The 17,053-nt window shown below is 41.0% G+C and overlaps 1 protein-coding gene and 1 long non-coding RNA gene across 14 annotated transcripts in view; one reads left to right on the top strand and one right to left on the bottom strand.

Annotated features, from left to right (window-relative positions):
- The window catches only part of LAMA2 (laminin subunit alpha 2), a 359,840-nt gene that overhangs the window by 154,876 nt on the left and 187,911 nt on the right, over nt 1–17,053 (bottom strand). For 7 of the 13 annotated variants that reach the window (XM_083607529.1, XM_083607534.1, XM_083607536.1 and 4 more), the window contains exons 15-17: nt 12,044–12,155; nt 6,921–6,974; nt 6,245–6,358 (exon numbers count right to left, since the gene is read on the bottom strand). In XM_083607529.1, coding sequence (XP_083463655.1) covers nt 6,245–6,358; nt 6,921–6,974; nt 12,044–12,155 — 280 coding nt within the window. The remainder of the gene's footprint in view (nt 1–6,244; nt 6,359–6,920; nt 6,975–12,043; nt 12,156–17,053) is intronic. The other 6 variants (XM_083607541.1, XM_083607530.1, XM_083607532.1 and 3 more) reach the window with 1 other exon arrangement.
- LOC310760010 lies at nt 510–4,014 on the top strand. Its single transcript, XR_014546680.1, has 4 exons — nt 510–827; nt 1,914–1,977; nt 3,154–3,344; nt 3,818–4,014. It is a non-coding gene; the product is annotated as an uncharacterized lncRNA (long non-coding RNA).

Raw genomic sequence — 17,053 nt, 5'->3', positions numbered from 1 at the left:
GTTTGACAAATGGGTCCTTACCATGAGTATTCATTTCTTAGTGGTTTAGTCTTGTTTTAAATGTATTGGTTGTTGTTGTTGTTGTTGTTGTTGTTGTTGTTGTTGTTGTTGTTGTTGTTATGATGTGTTTTTTAAAAGATCTTATGTGTAAATTGCTTTGAGATGGTGGTTTAGAAAATGATTACTCAAATAATAATACTAATAATAGTAGTAATAATAATAAAGAATAGTAGTAGCAGTAGTAGTAATTTGTGAACCACCTTGCTTCAATAAGCCATAGTTAAGATTAACCACAGTTTAGGGTCCAAACATAATGCTAAACTGTGATTAATGAAAACAGGTGAAAGCTTCTGATCTGATTTCCTCCCTCTGCCTGGTCATGTTGGAGGACCTAAGCTCATCTCCATAACAATAAACTAAAGCTTATCCTGATGCCCCAACACAGCCATTGGGCTACTTTGCACACAATACTAAATGCCTCTTCGCCTGCCACACAGCCAGGAGGAGAACTTCAAACTGTGAGCTATGAAGCTGAGTTGCTTAACTAACTATTGTTTGTACCAAGACGGGAATCTTGGTTCACAAATAATACTAAGCCAAGTTTGAAGTTGAACTCCTTCTGCCAGCCATGTAGGACAAAGATTGGGATGGCGGGGGGTGAGGGGAGTATGCAAGCCTGATGCTTCACTCTAGTTCACCAAGGCTCATCCCTGTAGTACTAAACCATGGCTTAGTTTTATAGGAGAACCAGCCCACTGTGTAATAATCAGCCAAGTGCTTCCAAAGAATCTGGCTTTCCATAAATCAAATATGCAAAGTGACGACAGGTAGGATTTTGATATCTGTTACAGGAGTGGTCAAACATGAAATGTCTATTAGCCACTTCACACATCATTACTTACAAACCTAAAAAAGCCTCTTAGCAGGGATTTATGTGAGAAGAGACATGTGTGGATGTGTTCTGTTAAAAGCTTGCACCATGATAATCCTCTAAATTAAAATTCAAATACTGGAAAGCTGCATTTCACAATATTGCTAGTGCACACATGCTTCATACTAACAAGTTACACTGGCAAGTATATCCAGTCACATTATTCTAGTAATATTTGAATATAGAAACCATGTTGTGCAGGGCCATGGTTCTTCTCAAGCTCCTCTCTTTTCCTTTCACAACAATTCTTTAAGTGATTTCTTATATAAGGGAACATAAATGTGATTGCTTCTGAAGTTTCAGGCCCAGTTCAGATGTCATGAGGGCTGATCAATGAACCACTCTTTAGTGTTGAGGAGTTCACAATTTTGCCCTTCCTTCTCTGCCAATGCAACCCCCTCCACATACACTTTCCTAGTCCACAGTAACTAAGCTTTACCAGAAATTAGGGGGTGTCACAACAATCTAGTAGTTTAATTTCCTATGAAGATTTTTTATCCCATATCTTCGTTACATATGATTCTATCTGACTTACTGTCTGGGGAGAGAGCTGTAGGGAGAATAACAAAAAGTGGTTAGATGCACAGACTCTTGTGCAAGTTATATGAAGATACCGGATGTTGATCAAAATACACATCCAACTGCAAATGACTGCCAGTGCTATAATCTGAAGAGTATTCAGATGCACACCCAAAAGTAGCACAACACACATGTGCCAACTATTGCTACAACAGGTGCATCCATTAGTGCAACTATTTTAAGTAAAACAACAACAAAGAAGCCCAAAGGAATTGACATTGTTGAGAAAACCAAGGCTATCTGAAATACTCTGCACTTCCCAAAGATAAAAGAGGGTGGGAAGGCAAAACAGAAACCTCTGTGGAAATACTGTAGAGGGGAAGATGTCACATATCCATAACTGTAACTATGGTTACTTTTATTCAAATGTCACAATGAGTGAACTAACATTATCTCTAACTAGGAAAGTGTGTGAGAAGGAGCACACAAGGCTGACAGGAAAGAAGAGGAGTACACCATTCTGCCAGGTACCATCAGCTGCTAAACCATAGTGTGGCAATTAGAAAGCATGACATCTGAACTGGACATCACTATTGTGGTGTGATTATTTTGAACTCTCTAAAAACTACAGGAGTGCCGTCCACTTCATCTCTGCTGCATAACAAGATTAAAACCACTAAATATTTTAGCAAGGTTTTGTGAATCTCAACCCCATGGATTAAATCCAATTAAGTTATACTCAGAGTAGGCCCTTTGAAATTAATGGGCTTAAGTTACTCATGGTCATTAATTTCAATCAATCTGATCTGAGTATGACTAACTTTGGATACAAGGAGGCGGGTGGCGCTGTGGTCTAAACCACAGAGCCTAGGGCTTGCCAATCAGAAGGTCGGCAGTTTGAATCCCCGAGACAGGGTGAGTTCCCGTTGTTCGGTTGCAGCTCTTGCCCACTTAGCAGTTTGAAAAGCACATCAAAGTGCAAGTAGATAAATAGGTACTGCTCTGGCAGAAAGGTAGATGGCGTTTCCGTGTGCTGCTCTGGTTCACCAGAAGCGGTTTAGTCATGCTGGCCACATGACCGGAAGCTGTCTGCAGACGCTGGCTCCCTCGGCCTATAGAATGAGATGAGCGCGCAACCTCAGAGTCGTCCGCGACTGGACCTAATGGTCAGGGGTACTTTTACCTTTACCTTTGGATACAAACCTATGGACACACAAACAGTGTGTCTGCAACATGACAAAATAGAACTTCTCTTTGTTTACAACTTGAGCTATTTATCATCTGTGTAACATCACAGTAGCCATGTGAATGTAATAGGCACCGCCTTCCACGGGTGTGTAAGCGATTTCCCCCCCTCCACACTCAGACATAGGATAAAGCCATTGAGCTGAGCTCTTATTATAAGTCAAAGAAAGACATTTCAACTTCTTTTCAAGTAAATTTCAAAGCTAAGGAAGAGTCAAAAGAAGTAACATATTCGTAAATTAGCTGCCTAAATTGTCTGTTGTATTACTGGGGGCAAAAAAAACATACCATGAATAGTAATGAGAAGGCCAAAAGGCTCAGTACATCTCAATAGGGGGGGAAGGAAACCCTTTGATGTGAAACATGCCTCTCCTTTCAGCACTCAAACTTCTCTCTCTCTCTCTCTCTCTCTCTCTCTCTCTCTCTCTCTCTCTCTCCTTTCTCTCTCACTTCAAAAGGCTTGTGATCCAAATTGAATTGCAGCATTTAACAGCCTGCTTGGGTATCAACCAATCCTACTTCACTTACAGTCAAGGCAAAATCCCCAAACAGATTTTGAAGAATTTGTTTCTGTGCACTTTGTCTCTACAGGATGATATAGGACAAGCTTAGCTGCTGCAGTGAAGAGCAGAGACAGGACAGGATAAAGGTAGAGAGATTAGGAGATGCTACATGTTATTGTTTCCAGGGATGTATTTTTGCCCTCGACTTCTCAGTAATGTTGTATATCTGCCAGATAACATTACAGATAACCAGCACTAGGGCTGCAACTTTCTCCAAGATTAAATTCTTCTAAACATTTCTGCCTGCTTCTTGAAGAGTTTCCTCTCACATCACTTGGCAGTAAACACCGGTTTGCGATCATACAGGATATCAGCATTTCTAACCATGTGTTTATTGCATATCGTTTTTAGATGTAGGTATAAAAAATAAGCGAACCCCTAAAAAGAGCATATAAGCTCTAATCCAGTTATGACTCAGAAATGACTAAACCTGCAATTCCTACATTCATGTATAAGCCCCAGTGAATTCAGTGGGACTCAGATCTGAAAAGACATGCATGGGATTGCATTGTAAACCCCACTGAGACACAACTAACTCAAGTCACATTTCTCTCAACAGGACTTAGTCATGAGGAACTTTCGCTGGGTTGAGGCCAATGTGTGAACTTGCACTAAGTCACTCTGTTGGTGGAAGCGCAAGGAAGTGTGATTGCTTTCACCTCAAACCCCTAGGACAACAACAAGGGAGAATGAATGGCTGTTAGTTTATTTTTATTTTATTTTATTTTTTATTAAAGATTTTGTTGATTTACAAAAGTGTGTAATGTCTCTCTCTCGTGTGTTTTTTTCCCATGTAACATTTTTACAAATCATTTTCATTTGTTGAGACATTAGGAAGAAAAGGGAGAAAGAGGTGGAGGGGGGAGAGATGGGTGAGAGTGGGGTCAGGTGGCAATGTTTCTATCTCACTTACTATATGTGGGGTTTGGTGTCAGCATTGCTTGTGCAGGTTCTTTGCTGTTCGCTTGTGTTCCTTTGGTGGTGAGAGAGGTTGGGGTTGGCCTAGGGTGTGATTATTCATTTGTGGTTGGCTTTGGTGGTCTTTGTTTTCATGTGTGAGTGGGGTGGGTGTGTGTTTTGGATCAGGTTAGCCATATTGATTTGTATGCTGCTGGTGGGTTTTTGTTATTGTCTTGTTGGGCTGTGTATGTGATAAAGGGGAGCCATACTGGGGTGAAGGTGTCTTCTTCTATTTGTCCCCATGTCAGTTCACTTTATTGGTTAATTTTTCTAGTAGGGCTGTTAGTTTATTTTAATAAGAACAAAGGAGGGGAATCCCAGGCCTCTGGGTGCAATTATACCTTGTGCCCATTGCTCTAAGCATGTCTACCTCTAACCATCATCTGGCATAATATGATGTCAGGAATTGGGCAGGCAAAACTGAAGCACAGTGCTTTTTCAATTGGGCACTGTTTTCTGTTGCCCTATAGTACCAAATTCAAACTGGGACTGCAAACAAAGTATCAGGTGCATACTTAACAGTGTGTTTTGATTTTTTCTTTGTAGTTTCAGGTTACAGTCTGAATCACCTGATGCCATGTGACATCAGGTGCTTGCCAAGTGGGCAGCCCTGCCTGCCTGTCAAAGTTGCCTGAAAGGAGCCAGGTTAGTTTCCCATCTCTGATATCGAGCAAGTTCAGCAAATGGCTCTAGAATTATTTTCACTCATGTACTATTACAGAAATGGAATTGTTGATTTGCTGCCTGAAGCACACAGTTCCACACCACCAGCTGGTTTTGCTGTAAACCTTAACTAATTTCATTAGAAATTAGCATTAGAAGACTGAAATCATGAAAAAGCAATGAAATAGGTTCTCTGAAGGCTGGTGAGGAAAACAGATCAATTTCTGTCAGGTGATTTCCTCCCCCCACTAGATTTACGTGAAGTATTTCAAAATAAAGTTATCATGGCATGTTTTCTTTTCTAAGTACGTCTTAAGACTGAGCACGGGATTAATGCGAGAGCCATTTTGGGCATTTATTCATGAAAAAGCAATTTGAAAAATCCACCAATTTAAGCTATCTTGTTCAGAATTGGAGAGCAATTAAACACCTTGTACGGAGGAAAACAGAAAGGCCAGTGATAATTTAAAATGCCAAATTGCATTGTAAAAACCCTGGATTTTCATTTAGATTTTTCCCTGAAGCTTTTCCTTGGGAAAATCAAAAAGAAGGGAGGAACACTTAAAAATATACACAATGCAGAGTTGGTTTGAATTCTGCAGGGAATCTGGAGTATGATATCCTACTAAATTGGCAGTGGCTCAAATTGCATTTCTGCAAGACTAATGAAATGAGAAATGTTGTTTCAAGCTTCATGCCATGTCAGACAATATAAAACTAAAATGCCCTTGAGTTAATCAGAACAGTCTATTCAGCGTAATTCACCCATTCGAAATAGCTACTGAGCAGGCTGGAAACAGTGGCACACTGGGCATGATTATTCTGGGTAATAAATGGACTAAAATTGCTGAATTAGTAGGCAGCTATCCCAAATATATGCATTCCATCAGGGAAAAGCACCTTTCCATCTTATTCAAAACATGCGCCCTCCCCAATCACACCATTTCTTCATAATTTTTGCAATATTTACGCTTCTCCCCCTTGACCAACATTATTGCATGTCACACAATAACGAAACTTACTATTCAGTTACTACTATTCTGTATGTAAAGTAAACCCACAACAGAGGTTACTAGGGGTAGATCATTGTGCATTGCAAAGTTTGTTGCGATATTCTCTTCGCTGCTTTCTGCAGGACCTGTTGCTATCCAGGTAATGTAAAGAACCCTTTTGGTTTGCCCTTATTTTCAGTAGCTACTTTATCATGTTACCAAGAGATTGTTTAACTTCAGAAGCAGTTCAATATAAAGATCTCTCCTGTCAAATCACTGCTTCTTTCCTTAAGTACTCATAGTCCCTAAGGTAGTTAATTCAATTGCGTTGGTATACTGAGCTGATCTCAGCGCTGTCAGTCAGCACTTACCAGGCATTCTCCGGTGATATCATCGCAGGACTCTGCGTGACCAAAACATGTGCACGGCCTGCAGATTCCGCCAATGATGGTGCCATTGACTCGCCTGTGCCTTGGCTGACAAGACTGCAGGAGATGAAACATTGAGAATATATTTTAAAAAATGAAGAAGTAGTGCAGGAGCACATTTGACAAAAATAAAGGAGCTTAATATGTCATTCTGCCTCCTCCAAACCCAGCACCGACTTGTTCTATGGCAGAGAATGTTGCACTCAGGCTGTTGCTGTGTGCAAAGGTCTGTGTGGTGGCCCAATCCAACTGTAGTATTAGAAAAAGGAATAAAACAGTATCTCTCCAACAAAGTATCCCCACAAATAATTTCTAGGGAAACACAATTACTGGGAGACAGGGACATAACACATGATACTGAGCAAGAATAATGGGGCAATTACAAGATCATACAAAGTTTCAATGATGACCTTTCACTAGAGGACATTCAACTTGCCCATGTTTGTCTTGTTGGGGCAGGTGGGAAGGCTCCCTGTAACTTGGCACCCCCTTTCCAGGACTTCTATGCCCCTCAAGGTGTCCCAGTGTTTGAAAACCACCATGATAAGCAATAAAGACCCAAGTGCTAAACACCTCTCGAAAACCTATGTTCCTGACATGATGTCTGTGAAAAACTGACCTTAACCGAATAGGCAGGTATAAGACTAAAGGAGGCATTAGCTTGCTCTTTCTTCTGAAAAGGTAAGAGAAACGAAGAGTAGAAAGTAAGACAGCTTCACATACCAAGATTTACAGAATGAAAATAGTTAGAAGACAAGTTACTGAAAGAAAGTGGGGAAAGGAGACAAGTGAGAAAATACAGGATCTTTTATTGACACTGCAAATCATAGCTGAAATACCACGTGAGTTATATTGGTCAAAGATTAATGAGAAGCAGAAGGCAAGGTAGAAAAGAAAGCATGCATCACAGGCCTAGTGACATGGGAGCTGCCTCCACATTGCTGGGAGTGTGCATGCACATTACAACCATATGCAAATGCTACATGCCTCTTGCTTAAATTTTCCCCAGACCATTGGAGTAATAGAGAAAGCCTTTTCCCCAGTTTGGTGATATTTGAAACAAGCATCCTGTTTCTGTTCTCTGTTGGTCTGCCACCCCCCCCTTTATGGTCAATCTTCACTTCTTCCCTCAAAGCAGTAAGGGACAGAGGGGATTGGCTCCACCAGTGTGCCCTCATAATCTACATCCTGATGCTTTGCTCTGTTCTCTCTCCCTCTCAGTAAGCAGCAGAGATGGATGGCAGGTGTGCAACACAGCACCTTCTGCGCCACCAGCTAGAACTGCTCATATTACTATGGCATATTCTATACTACTGGCTGGGAAATTGCCCTGCCTACTCAGAGGATGAAAAGCAGATGGGGCAAAAAATGGAAAGTAACTAGTGTGGGTGCCAAAGCCTCAGAAAAAAACACTGACTGGGTGAGAAATGAGCTCTAACCAGGACCCACAATAGGAAGTGGACCACATTGGGTAAATCCGGCATACAAACTAAGGCATTTATATTTTCAAATGTCGCAAATATGCCAAATAGTACATTTCACAGTCTAAGAAATAAATGATACTCTTAATGTTGTTAGAGCCATAAAATAAGTTTAGGCTTGATAAGAAAGTAAGAATTGCATATATTTGCATAAATTTCAAAATTGTTCCTCATCCTTGCCACTTGGCTTCAATATTTCCAGAAATGTTATATCTCTCCATATGTATGTGGGTCCTCATACAAGAAGTTAATTCTTTATACATGTAGTGATAGCTGTCATCTCAGAATGGGTCATCTCAGAATATACTTTTTGATATATACTTTTAGCGGTGGTAATTCAGTATACTTTATTTTTATCAATGGGTATTTCTCAGTGGAGGTGACATCTTGTAGGTGTGATTTATCAGCAAAACCCTGACTGTTGTGCTTGCTCTTCAGAATAAAATGCCAGGCAGCAGTCCTAACCTGCCACATATTTTAAAAATCATCATATGGTTCTGAATTCAAGGGGAAGGGCTATAGCTCTTAAGAACACGTCAGACCAAAGGCCCATCTAGTCCAGCATTCTCTTTTCACAATGACCAAACAGAGGCCTATGGGAAGCTCACAGGCAGAATCCAAGTGCAACAGCACTCTTCACATGATTCCCAGCAACTGGTGTTCAGGGGCATAACATAGCCATCGTGACTAGTACTTATCCTCATTTGAAGCCTTCCAAGTTGGGGGCCACCACTGCTTTCTATGGGAGCCAGTTCCAGAGTTTAACTATGCACTGTGTGAGGAAGCCATTTTTTTTTGTCTGCCCTGTTCATTTGCCTTGGCAACATGCATAATCTTATACACCTCTATCAGGCCCCCTCTCGTTTTGCTAAAATACACCCAAAGAGAAGGACATACCGTATTTTTCGCCCTATAGGATGCACTTTTTCCCCTCCAAAAATGAAGGGGAAATGTGTGTGCGTCCTATGGGGTGAATGCAGGCTTTCGCTGAAGCCTGGAGAGCGAGGGGGGTCGGTGCGCACCGACTCCTCTCGCTCTCCAGGCTTCAGGAAGCTATCCGCTAGCCATGGGAGACCCAGCTCTCCCACGGCTAGTGGAGACCTTGCCGGCACCCAGAAGCTTGGGGCGTGCTGAGCTCAGCACGCCCCAAGCTTCAGGCTTCGCGCAGCGCTCCGCTAGCTGTGGGAGAGCAGCACGACTTCGCTAGCGGATAGCAGCCTGTTCTGGGGGCTGGGGTCGGGGGAAGCTCGAGCTTCCCCTGCCCCAGCCCCGCATCTGGGGGGGGGAATAATTTTTTTTCTTTATTTCCCCCCCCAAAAAACTAGGTGCGTCCTATGGGGCAAAAAATACGGTAAATATTTGCTCAACAACAAGCACGGTATGACTAGTTATGTTTTCTTTTGACAAGGGAACTTCCATGGCAGCATGAAAGAAAGCAGCCAAAAGTATTTTAAAGAATTTGTTTATTTATTCCCTTTCTTTTGAACTTCTGTCCTCCCTTGAACAATTCAAAGATTCTTCAGTATCTGCAAGCTTCTCCTCTTAATCAAAAGACATGTTGCCATTGAAGGTCAGGCAAGGAAGCAACACCTTATTATCTTGCCCGGTTCAAATTGCAAGCAGGATGCTCTTAAGAAATGCATGCAAGAAATGAATTCAATAAAATCATTATTTCTTCACTGGCATTCTATAAAGGGCACAGAGTAGTTCTGAAGACCAAATGTGAAAATTATTTGTTTGGTAGAAAAGTCCCAGCCTTACAATGAATTGTATGAAGTATGAAACACTAACATAAAATCCCATATCTCCTCACCTCGAAATAGTGAGCAGGATCAAGTATGGCACATTGGAATTTAGAAGATCAGTCATGCAGCATCTCAACAGAACAGAATTAAAGCTTGCTTAACTGTCAAGCCCCAGGGAATCATGGGAATGGGAGTGGCTTTTCTTATTTGGCAGATATTTGGGAATTTTAAAAGATGATTTTCAATAGCCTCACAAAAAAACCCCAAGCTGGAAGCTGGTATAAAAGTGAACAAAAAAATCCAGTTTATGTCCCTATGGGTGGGATTCATCCATTGCACAAGTCTTGTGCAATGCCACTGGTGTGACAGGGGTTTGTTCCTTCTCCTCCCGCAAAGGCCTCCTGAAATTGGCTCAGGATGCAGTCAGGAGAACCCCCAGAACAGTCAGGGAGGGGGAGAGGGAAGCTGCAATGCTTGTGATGACAGGATGATCACCATTGCTTGGCACAGAATTCCATCCATTATTTTTCAATAAGATTGTGCTTTGAAAGGGCCTTCTGAAAACCCAACAATCAGCTGCATTTCGAACCTTGTGAAGTCCCATTCAAATCTGGCACTACTATGTGCAGTGCTTTGCATCGACTTCAATGCATTAGACAATCTGTATGTGGCTTCCATTTTTGTTTATATTTAGTAATTTGTATTTGATTCCAGTTAGAGACTCTACAGAGGGAGCATTTATCTAAGGTTTTCAATACAGGGCAGGATAAACTTTAATTACAAAGAAGGACGGAAGCTGATGAAGGTCAAGGTGGAAACTTCTCAATGCATGAGTCAGAGCTTCAGAAGACAGCCAAGGTAAGCAGTAGATATTTCAATAGTGAGCCAAATTGCTTGGCTGTGGACAAGAAGCCAGGATATGCTTCTCCTCAGATCAAAGGTAGAACAGGATGTGAGAGAACAACAGAAATTAAGAGAACATATTGTTTCATTCTGTTGTCTCTCCATGGCATTTGTACATCACAAATGCATTTCAAAAGCTGTCAGGTTTCGTATGACTAGGGAATGCTTTTCAATGATCTTGTTGTTTGTCCTATAATGGGAAGCACATAAAAATAATGCCGCTGAGACAGGCAATAGTGTTTCTGTTTGTTTGTTTTTCAAAGCAGAACATACAAGAGGGTCATCCTTGCCCATGGTGTATAGATTACTTTCTTTCCCCTCACTGTCATTTCTGGTGAAACAAGGTTCTGAACAACTACAAAACCCGCAAATCCCTTGCCAGCCTTTATGAGCTGCCTCTTCTTTTCTTTCTATATTATTATTTCTAATAGGAGGAACAAGTGAAAACATTTACTATGAATCAAGGCTCTAAGTCCTAAATGAAATATATAAAATCATGGCACACATTCAAGGAAAAGAGAGCTGACAAGTCAATGCCTAGAGTGCCTGTATAAATGGCATATTGTTTATAGTCTTGTGAAACCGAACATCTTTGTGTTTTAAAGTGCTTCCTTAGAGGCATGGTTGTGAAGGATTTTGCATTCCACCATGAGCAATGCCTCTATGAGTTAGTTAAGCATATGTGCACTTACTTTGAGAATATGCTGATAGCATTTTGGTGAAAGTGCTGAAAATATGGGTATGTTACATTTATAACCTTCAACAAAACTGCACCTTCGAAACCAATGAAGCATGCATCCCAGAGAAAGCAGAATGGGGGAAAGGCAATCACAACAAACTGTGGGAAAAGGGCTGCATATCAGATCAAGCACAAAGATGTCATTTTGCTTTGTAATACTCAAGCATGACACATACTTTGATTGAATGTGTCAAGTTTCTGTAACTATAATGGCTGATAAAGAAGCGATCAAGCCAAGGGGAAACTGTTGATGACAAAATTCTCTCTTATGTGTACATGATACAGAAATTATTGTTTTAAACAGTCACTTAGGAAAGTATCAAAAGCAATGTTTCTTTCTTTGCAAGTGTAAGGGACTAGAGTAAGAAAAGTTCCAAAATGTTTTAATAACTTATTGAAGCAGATTTTGGACAAATAATAGCAGGGAAGTGGGTGAGAGATTTTCAGCAGGAGTGAAAGGATTAAAAATAAATAAATCCCTAACTTGTGCAGTTGTCATAATTTGGCCTGGGGCCACCATGGTTGCTCTGAGTTTTAAACAGAAGAGGGCTTCCCCAATCATGGGATGCAAAAATGAGGCTAGGGGGTGATTAAAAAAACACAAGAATGAAGCACAACTGAATGGAAGAAAGGACCCCCCCCGTGCAATTCAAACTAAAATAAAATGCAGATCTGCAATTCCACACAGATTTACTTGAGATTCACTTAACACGGTGAGGCTTGCTTCCAGTATGCACACATAGGATTGTTTTGTGGGATTGCCAGAAAGAGATGCTACTTGCTGTTTGTCTATCCACTCACTTTCCATGAATTGGTTTGAACATTTCAGACATATCTCTGAAGTGGAGCTGGATCTGTTCAATGAGATACTCACTTCACAGGAGGTACCAGAATATCCTGGAGGACACTGGCAAACCTCCACAGCAGATGCATATTTTTGTCCACTTGAAAAGTGATCAGCTGCTTCCAGGCTGACATCACTCAACCTAGAGTGCAAAAATGAGAGAGAGAGAGAGAAAGATTACTATTTACCTGTGAAAGAAACATCAATCCTGTAATGTTTCCCAGACCAGATAGTGTGGTGGGGGAGTCGTTTGCTAAAAATGAGATGGGTCTTTCTATTCACCGCCTCTATCTCTTCTTGCTTGATATCATTCATGTTTAGACTGTGGCAAGCCCACATTAGAAAGCTGTCACAACAAGTGGATCAGCAGCTGGGGGACTGTGCTTAGCTTGCAAGTTATGTATTTTTACTTCCATCGCAGACACACACAGAAGCAGGCTGCTTGTCAAAACCCAGAGCTGAGGAACTGTCACCATGAAATCCTCTTTTCCAACTTTAAAGCACTGAAATCCTTAATTGCATTCACCAAGCATACATGACTTCTTAACATCTGTATGACTTCTTAACATACTGCATAGATTTGTTAATTTCATACATTTTTTAGAAAAGCTACCTTTTAGGGCCCAGCCCTCACAAAGTGACTCCCAGCTGAAAACACAAGATATACAATCAAAATCTGAATTTAACCATAAATGCCATAAAATATCAATAGGAATAACAATGAAAAAGACAGTGAGGCCAGCTATATTAATGGCAGTATCAACACACATCAGAGCAGCAGCACAATACTGTCCTTTAGGTATAAGTGGTTCCAAACACCTGTGTCTTTGTAGCCCATTTGAAGGTTGATAACGAAAAGAGGTGAGGCATACCTCAACAGGAACAGTATTCTGCAAAGGTGGAGCTACTGCCAGGAAGCCCTTATCTTTCTCTCATGCCCATCAACCAATTATCAATAGCAGGCCTGCAAAGAGCTTGTCTGAGGCCCGAAGTGGGAGTCTTGCTCATGAGATGTGCCATTGTGGCACCATCTAATCTGATGCTACATGTTAGTATGCAGTGACACAGGTCCAGATTTTACTATTGAAGCCTTGCAACACATATGGCAAGCCATGAGTATTTCTCCCATGGCCATTAAGTCCCTGGTCGGCTAGGAGGCACGGGCCATTCTTGCCATGACCCCTGCACAGTCCTGATCAATATTGTTCATTCATTGTTGTTTACATTACTTGGAAGAGAGAACTACATTGCTAAAGAATGACTGTGTTTTGGTTAATACGTTGCTTTGGGATGTGCAAACTAGGTAGGTTTACCTTTGAATGTGAACTGAATCACATTTGTTCCCCCATCTGTATCTGTAATGTTCTACTTTGGAACTTTACAATGACTACCACTAGGGCTGCTTTGCGCTTTTCTGTGCTTTTGTTATGTGGTTATTAGGACTACTCTGTGACAGTGGATAAGAATTTCCCGGGGGTGGGGTGGGGGTGCGGAATCAATCGTTTTCATCTTTCTGATTTTGTTTTTATGTTGAAATCTCATTGTGGAGCTGCACTGAAAGTAAGGGGAAACAAATCTAGCAAAGTACTAGTAAGATTCTTAAAGGCAAAGAGTAAATCAAAAGAATTTAAAGCCTATTATAAACACAACAAAATTTGCCAGTGGTCTTATTATCCCATTTGCCTACTGAACCACAGATCGTCTCTTCCAGTGCTATGTGATATAATTTGGAACAATGAGAAACCGTTACACACAGAACATTTCACTCAGTATTATTCCACATTTGTATTCACTGAACAGTTCCAATTTTCATTAGGTTCTGCTATTTGGTAAATGGTATTTTAATGTGTTTAACAGTTTTTACTCATTGAAAAAAACAACCAGCAGTGCAATTTTCCCCCACTTCAATGTAGTAATTTCTTTTCCTCTGTGCCATGCTGAAGACATTAAAGTACATAATGTTGGCAGTAATGGGGCACAGGATCTTGGAGACACTTGAGAAATTTGAGTTTCCAGACCAAATATTTAATATGACTGCTAGTGTGGCTGACACTGTTGACTTGCAAATGCAAACAAGATTAAAAGAGATGCAGCATTTGAAGCAATAGCTGCAGAGTTTACGATCTGCTATTATATTAATTGTTGTAGCTTGAGATTAAAAGAAAAAAGAAATCACCACCCCCATATAATGCTGCTGGGAAGCCTCTGGGTTGCATGGTTTGCATTTCACGCAACATTATTCCACAGTTGTATTCTCTGACTAGCTTTCATGATGTACTGAAATCTGAATATTGGCTACATGTGTACTGGCCTATTGCACTTCTTTGTTCCACATGGGGCTTAAGTCATCTTTGCTGCAGCTTTTCATGAAAGCGCCAGGAAGTTTATTGTTCCAGTCACTGCTGGACTGCTACTGAGCCAGGAAATATGCAGGTCACAGAAAAAGCACGGTGGCAATAAGAGTAGGGCACCTTCTTTTCTACCCTTGTAACAGCTCTAACAATATTGGTTTGCTTACTTAATACACCATCTCTGCAGATTTCCAGTATACTTTATGAAGGAGAAGTAGTTATCTGCCATAGTGATTGTAGCTAGGATGCTCCAAGGAGGAGATAGATGTGAACATCTGCTACAGCACTTCCATGTTGATAGTGCAACAAGAAATATGAAGGAATGCCAAGCCAATTGCCCATACTGAGTTGGGAACTCCTTTCTTTTTTTATATCCTGCCATCTGCTTTGGCATATTACTAGCCCTGTGCAGGCACTTGGAGAGGGTAGCGGTGAATACACAAAGGGCTGTGTGTATTCTGTGCTTGCTGTTTCCACACCAATGTCATGTATTAGAGTCCCTGTCTGTGCAGGGGTCTACATGCATACATCTGGATGTCCAGGCTCTGGAGCAACTTGAACACTGTCTGTGCCAGCTGGTGAGGAAAAGAGAGATGGGAGAGACCAGAAAATCTATCTGCACATTTATCTCCACCTGGCAGCCCTACTGACCTTGAGGTCCATGAGAGCTTCCTAACACCAGCTGCACCTTCTTGCTACCCCACTTCTATTTTGCTCTGTTGCTGCTGTGGATAAGGGAAGGGAATTTCTCACTGTGGGTGCTTGTGTGCAACAAGGGTGAGAGCCTGAATGGTTTGCAGAGAGGGGTGAATGATCTTAAGTTACTCAAAAGCCACAGAGCGAGAGTTTACTGGCAAGGAACGTGGCCCTCTTTGTGTGAGACACAGAGAGGGAGGGAATGGACAGCCGTAAGTGAAAAATGACGCGGGAATTGTTGCTAAAACCACTGGTTGTTTAATCTGCATCAATCTGTTGGAATGTATTGTTTGTTTTTACCTGGGTATTTATTTAATTGGATTAAATATTAAATTGGTTAAATATTAACTTTAGCAGTTTTGCTTGTTTACCTTATCATTCAATTGTTAAGTTGTAATTGTTGTCTGTTGTTTTTCTCTGTTTATTCTTTTACTTTGTTTCCTGCTCTACAACTAAAAACATTCAGTGAAGAACGGGCTATATTGTAAAAAGATAAATACATAGGCTCCAATTGCATGGGCTACACTGAAAAATGGAGGGTAAAGATCTGGTCTATGGAACATACATGTATCAGGATATATGCAAACAGAAGGTGCCTCAAGGCTAAAGGAAAGTCAGCAGGCATGATCCTACTTTCCTCCATCTATTTATCCGTATCTGCTTCAAACATTCTGCACAGGGCTACAATGTATAATAGATTCACAGTGTGTATGGTTCATTCTACAGGTGTAAACAGAGAGATGTGGAGGACTTGCAGTGCACAGCTGAATAAAGGAAAGACACAAAATGGGAAAGGGCGGAAATGCTTCACTTCCAATCTGTACATATGTCATAATAGCCTGCCAAAATCCTGCAACTTTTTATACCACAAATTTCCCACTCTATTTTTGTCCTGCTGTCACTGTGCAAGAGTGCTCCTCCATATGGCAATGATAGTATAACATTGGGGAAGCTTTGTAGAAAAACTATGGTGTCTCCATGGTCCAGTATAAATCCATCACTAATGCACTATTATTGCACCAATGGTTCCTTTTCAGTAAACCATTTAGAGGTTCTTTTTACAATCAAGTGGTTCAGAAACTGTGAGTCCTGGATGACCTGCTCCCTGCCTTGCAGGCATTTTCCCACCTCGCCTGGGAGAACAGGGCTCTGACTGACTCCAGCCGCAGAAGCTGAGGCAGCTGATCAAACACTTGGGCTGGGGTATTGTTTAGGAGCTTTTGTTGCAGGAGGGATTATTGCTGCTATTGATTTTTTTATTATTTTTAAAGATATTATATCTTTATTTTAGATTTTACTATGATTTACGTGGCGATCGTTCAGTCTGGTTGTGTATTTTTTGATGTTTTATTTATTTATTGTTTATGACTGTTTTTCTTATGTTGTAATTATGTATTTTTTCATGCTGTGAGCTGCCCTGGCCATAGTTTGGACCGTGGAAAGGTGGCATACAAATGAAATTATCTATCTATGTAAATAGAAATAAACGTTGCAAATTAAGCCCACAAAATAAGCCCAGGCTGGAGATGCTCCTCTAAAGCTGTGGTGCTATTGCTGCATAGGGCAAGAAGGACATTCCAGACAGTATTTCTCACCATATGTGCAACTATAACAAAGGGGAAGGTGTAAGAGCAGTGAAACCACTCATTGCAACTCTTTGGGCAACGTCAGGTAGTATTCCAGGGATTCTTCAAGTCTTGCACTGCTTGGGTTTGTCAGTTTGGGATGATTTGCCTTGCATGAGATTTCAAGCTGGCTGTATTTACAGGCTTATAGCTTACAGCTAGTTACGGAATAAGGTCAAGAGGTAGAACAGGTCTGAAAATGCATTATTTCTGAGGAGGAATTTGAAAGATAAGGAAGAGTTCAAACAGCGTAAGTGTTTGAAAAGCAAGTTCCAGGTACAAAAGAAAAACGCGGAGCACAGGCTGAGCTGACAGAGATCAAAGACCTTGAGATGACTCAAGGTTGAAGAGATGCAGCAGTTAAAGAC

This window comes from Podarcis filfolensis (genome assembly GCF_964270895.1).
Source record: "Podarcis filfolensis genome assembly, chromosome: 3".
In the NCBI taxonomy this organism is placed as follows: Eukaryota; Metazoa; Chordata; class Lepidosauria; order Squamata; family Lacertidae; genus Podarcis; species Podarcis filfolensis.
This window is presented reverse-complemented; position numbering and strand designations above follow the sequence as displayed.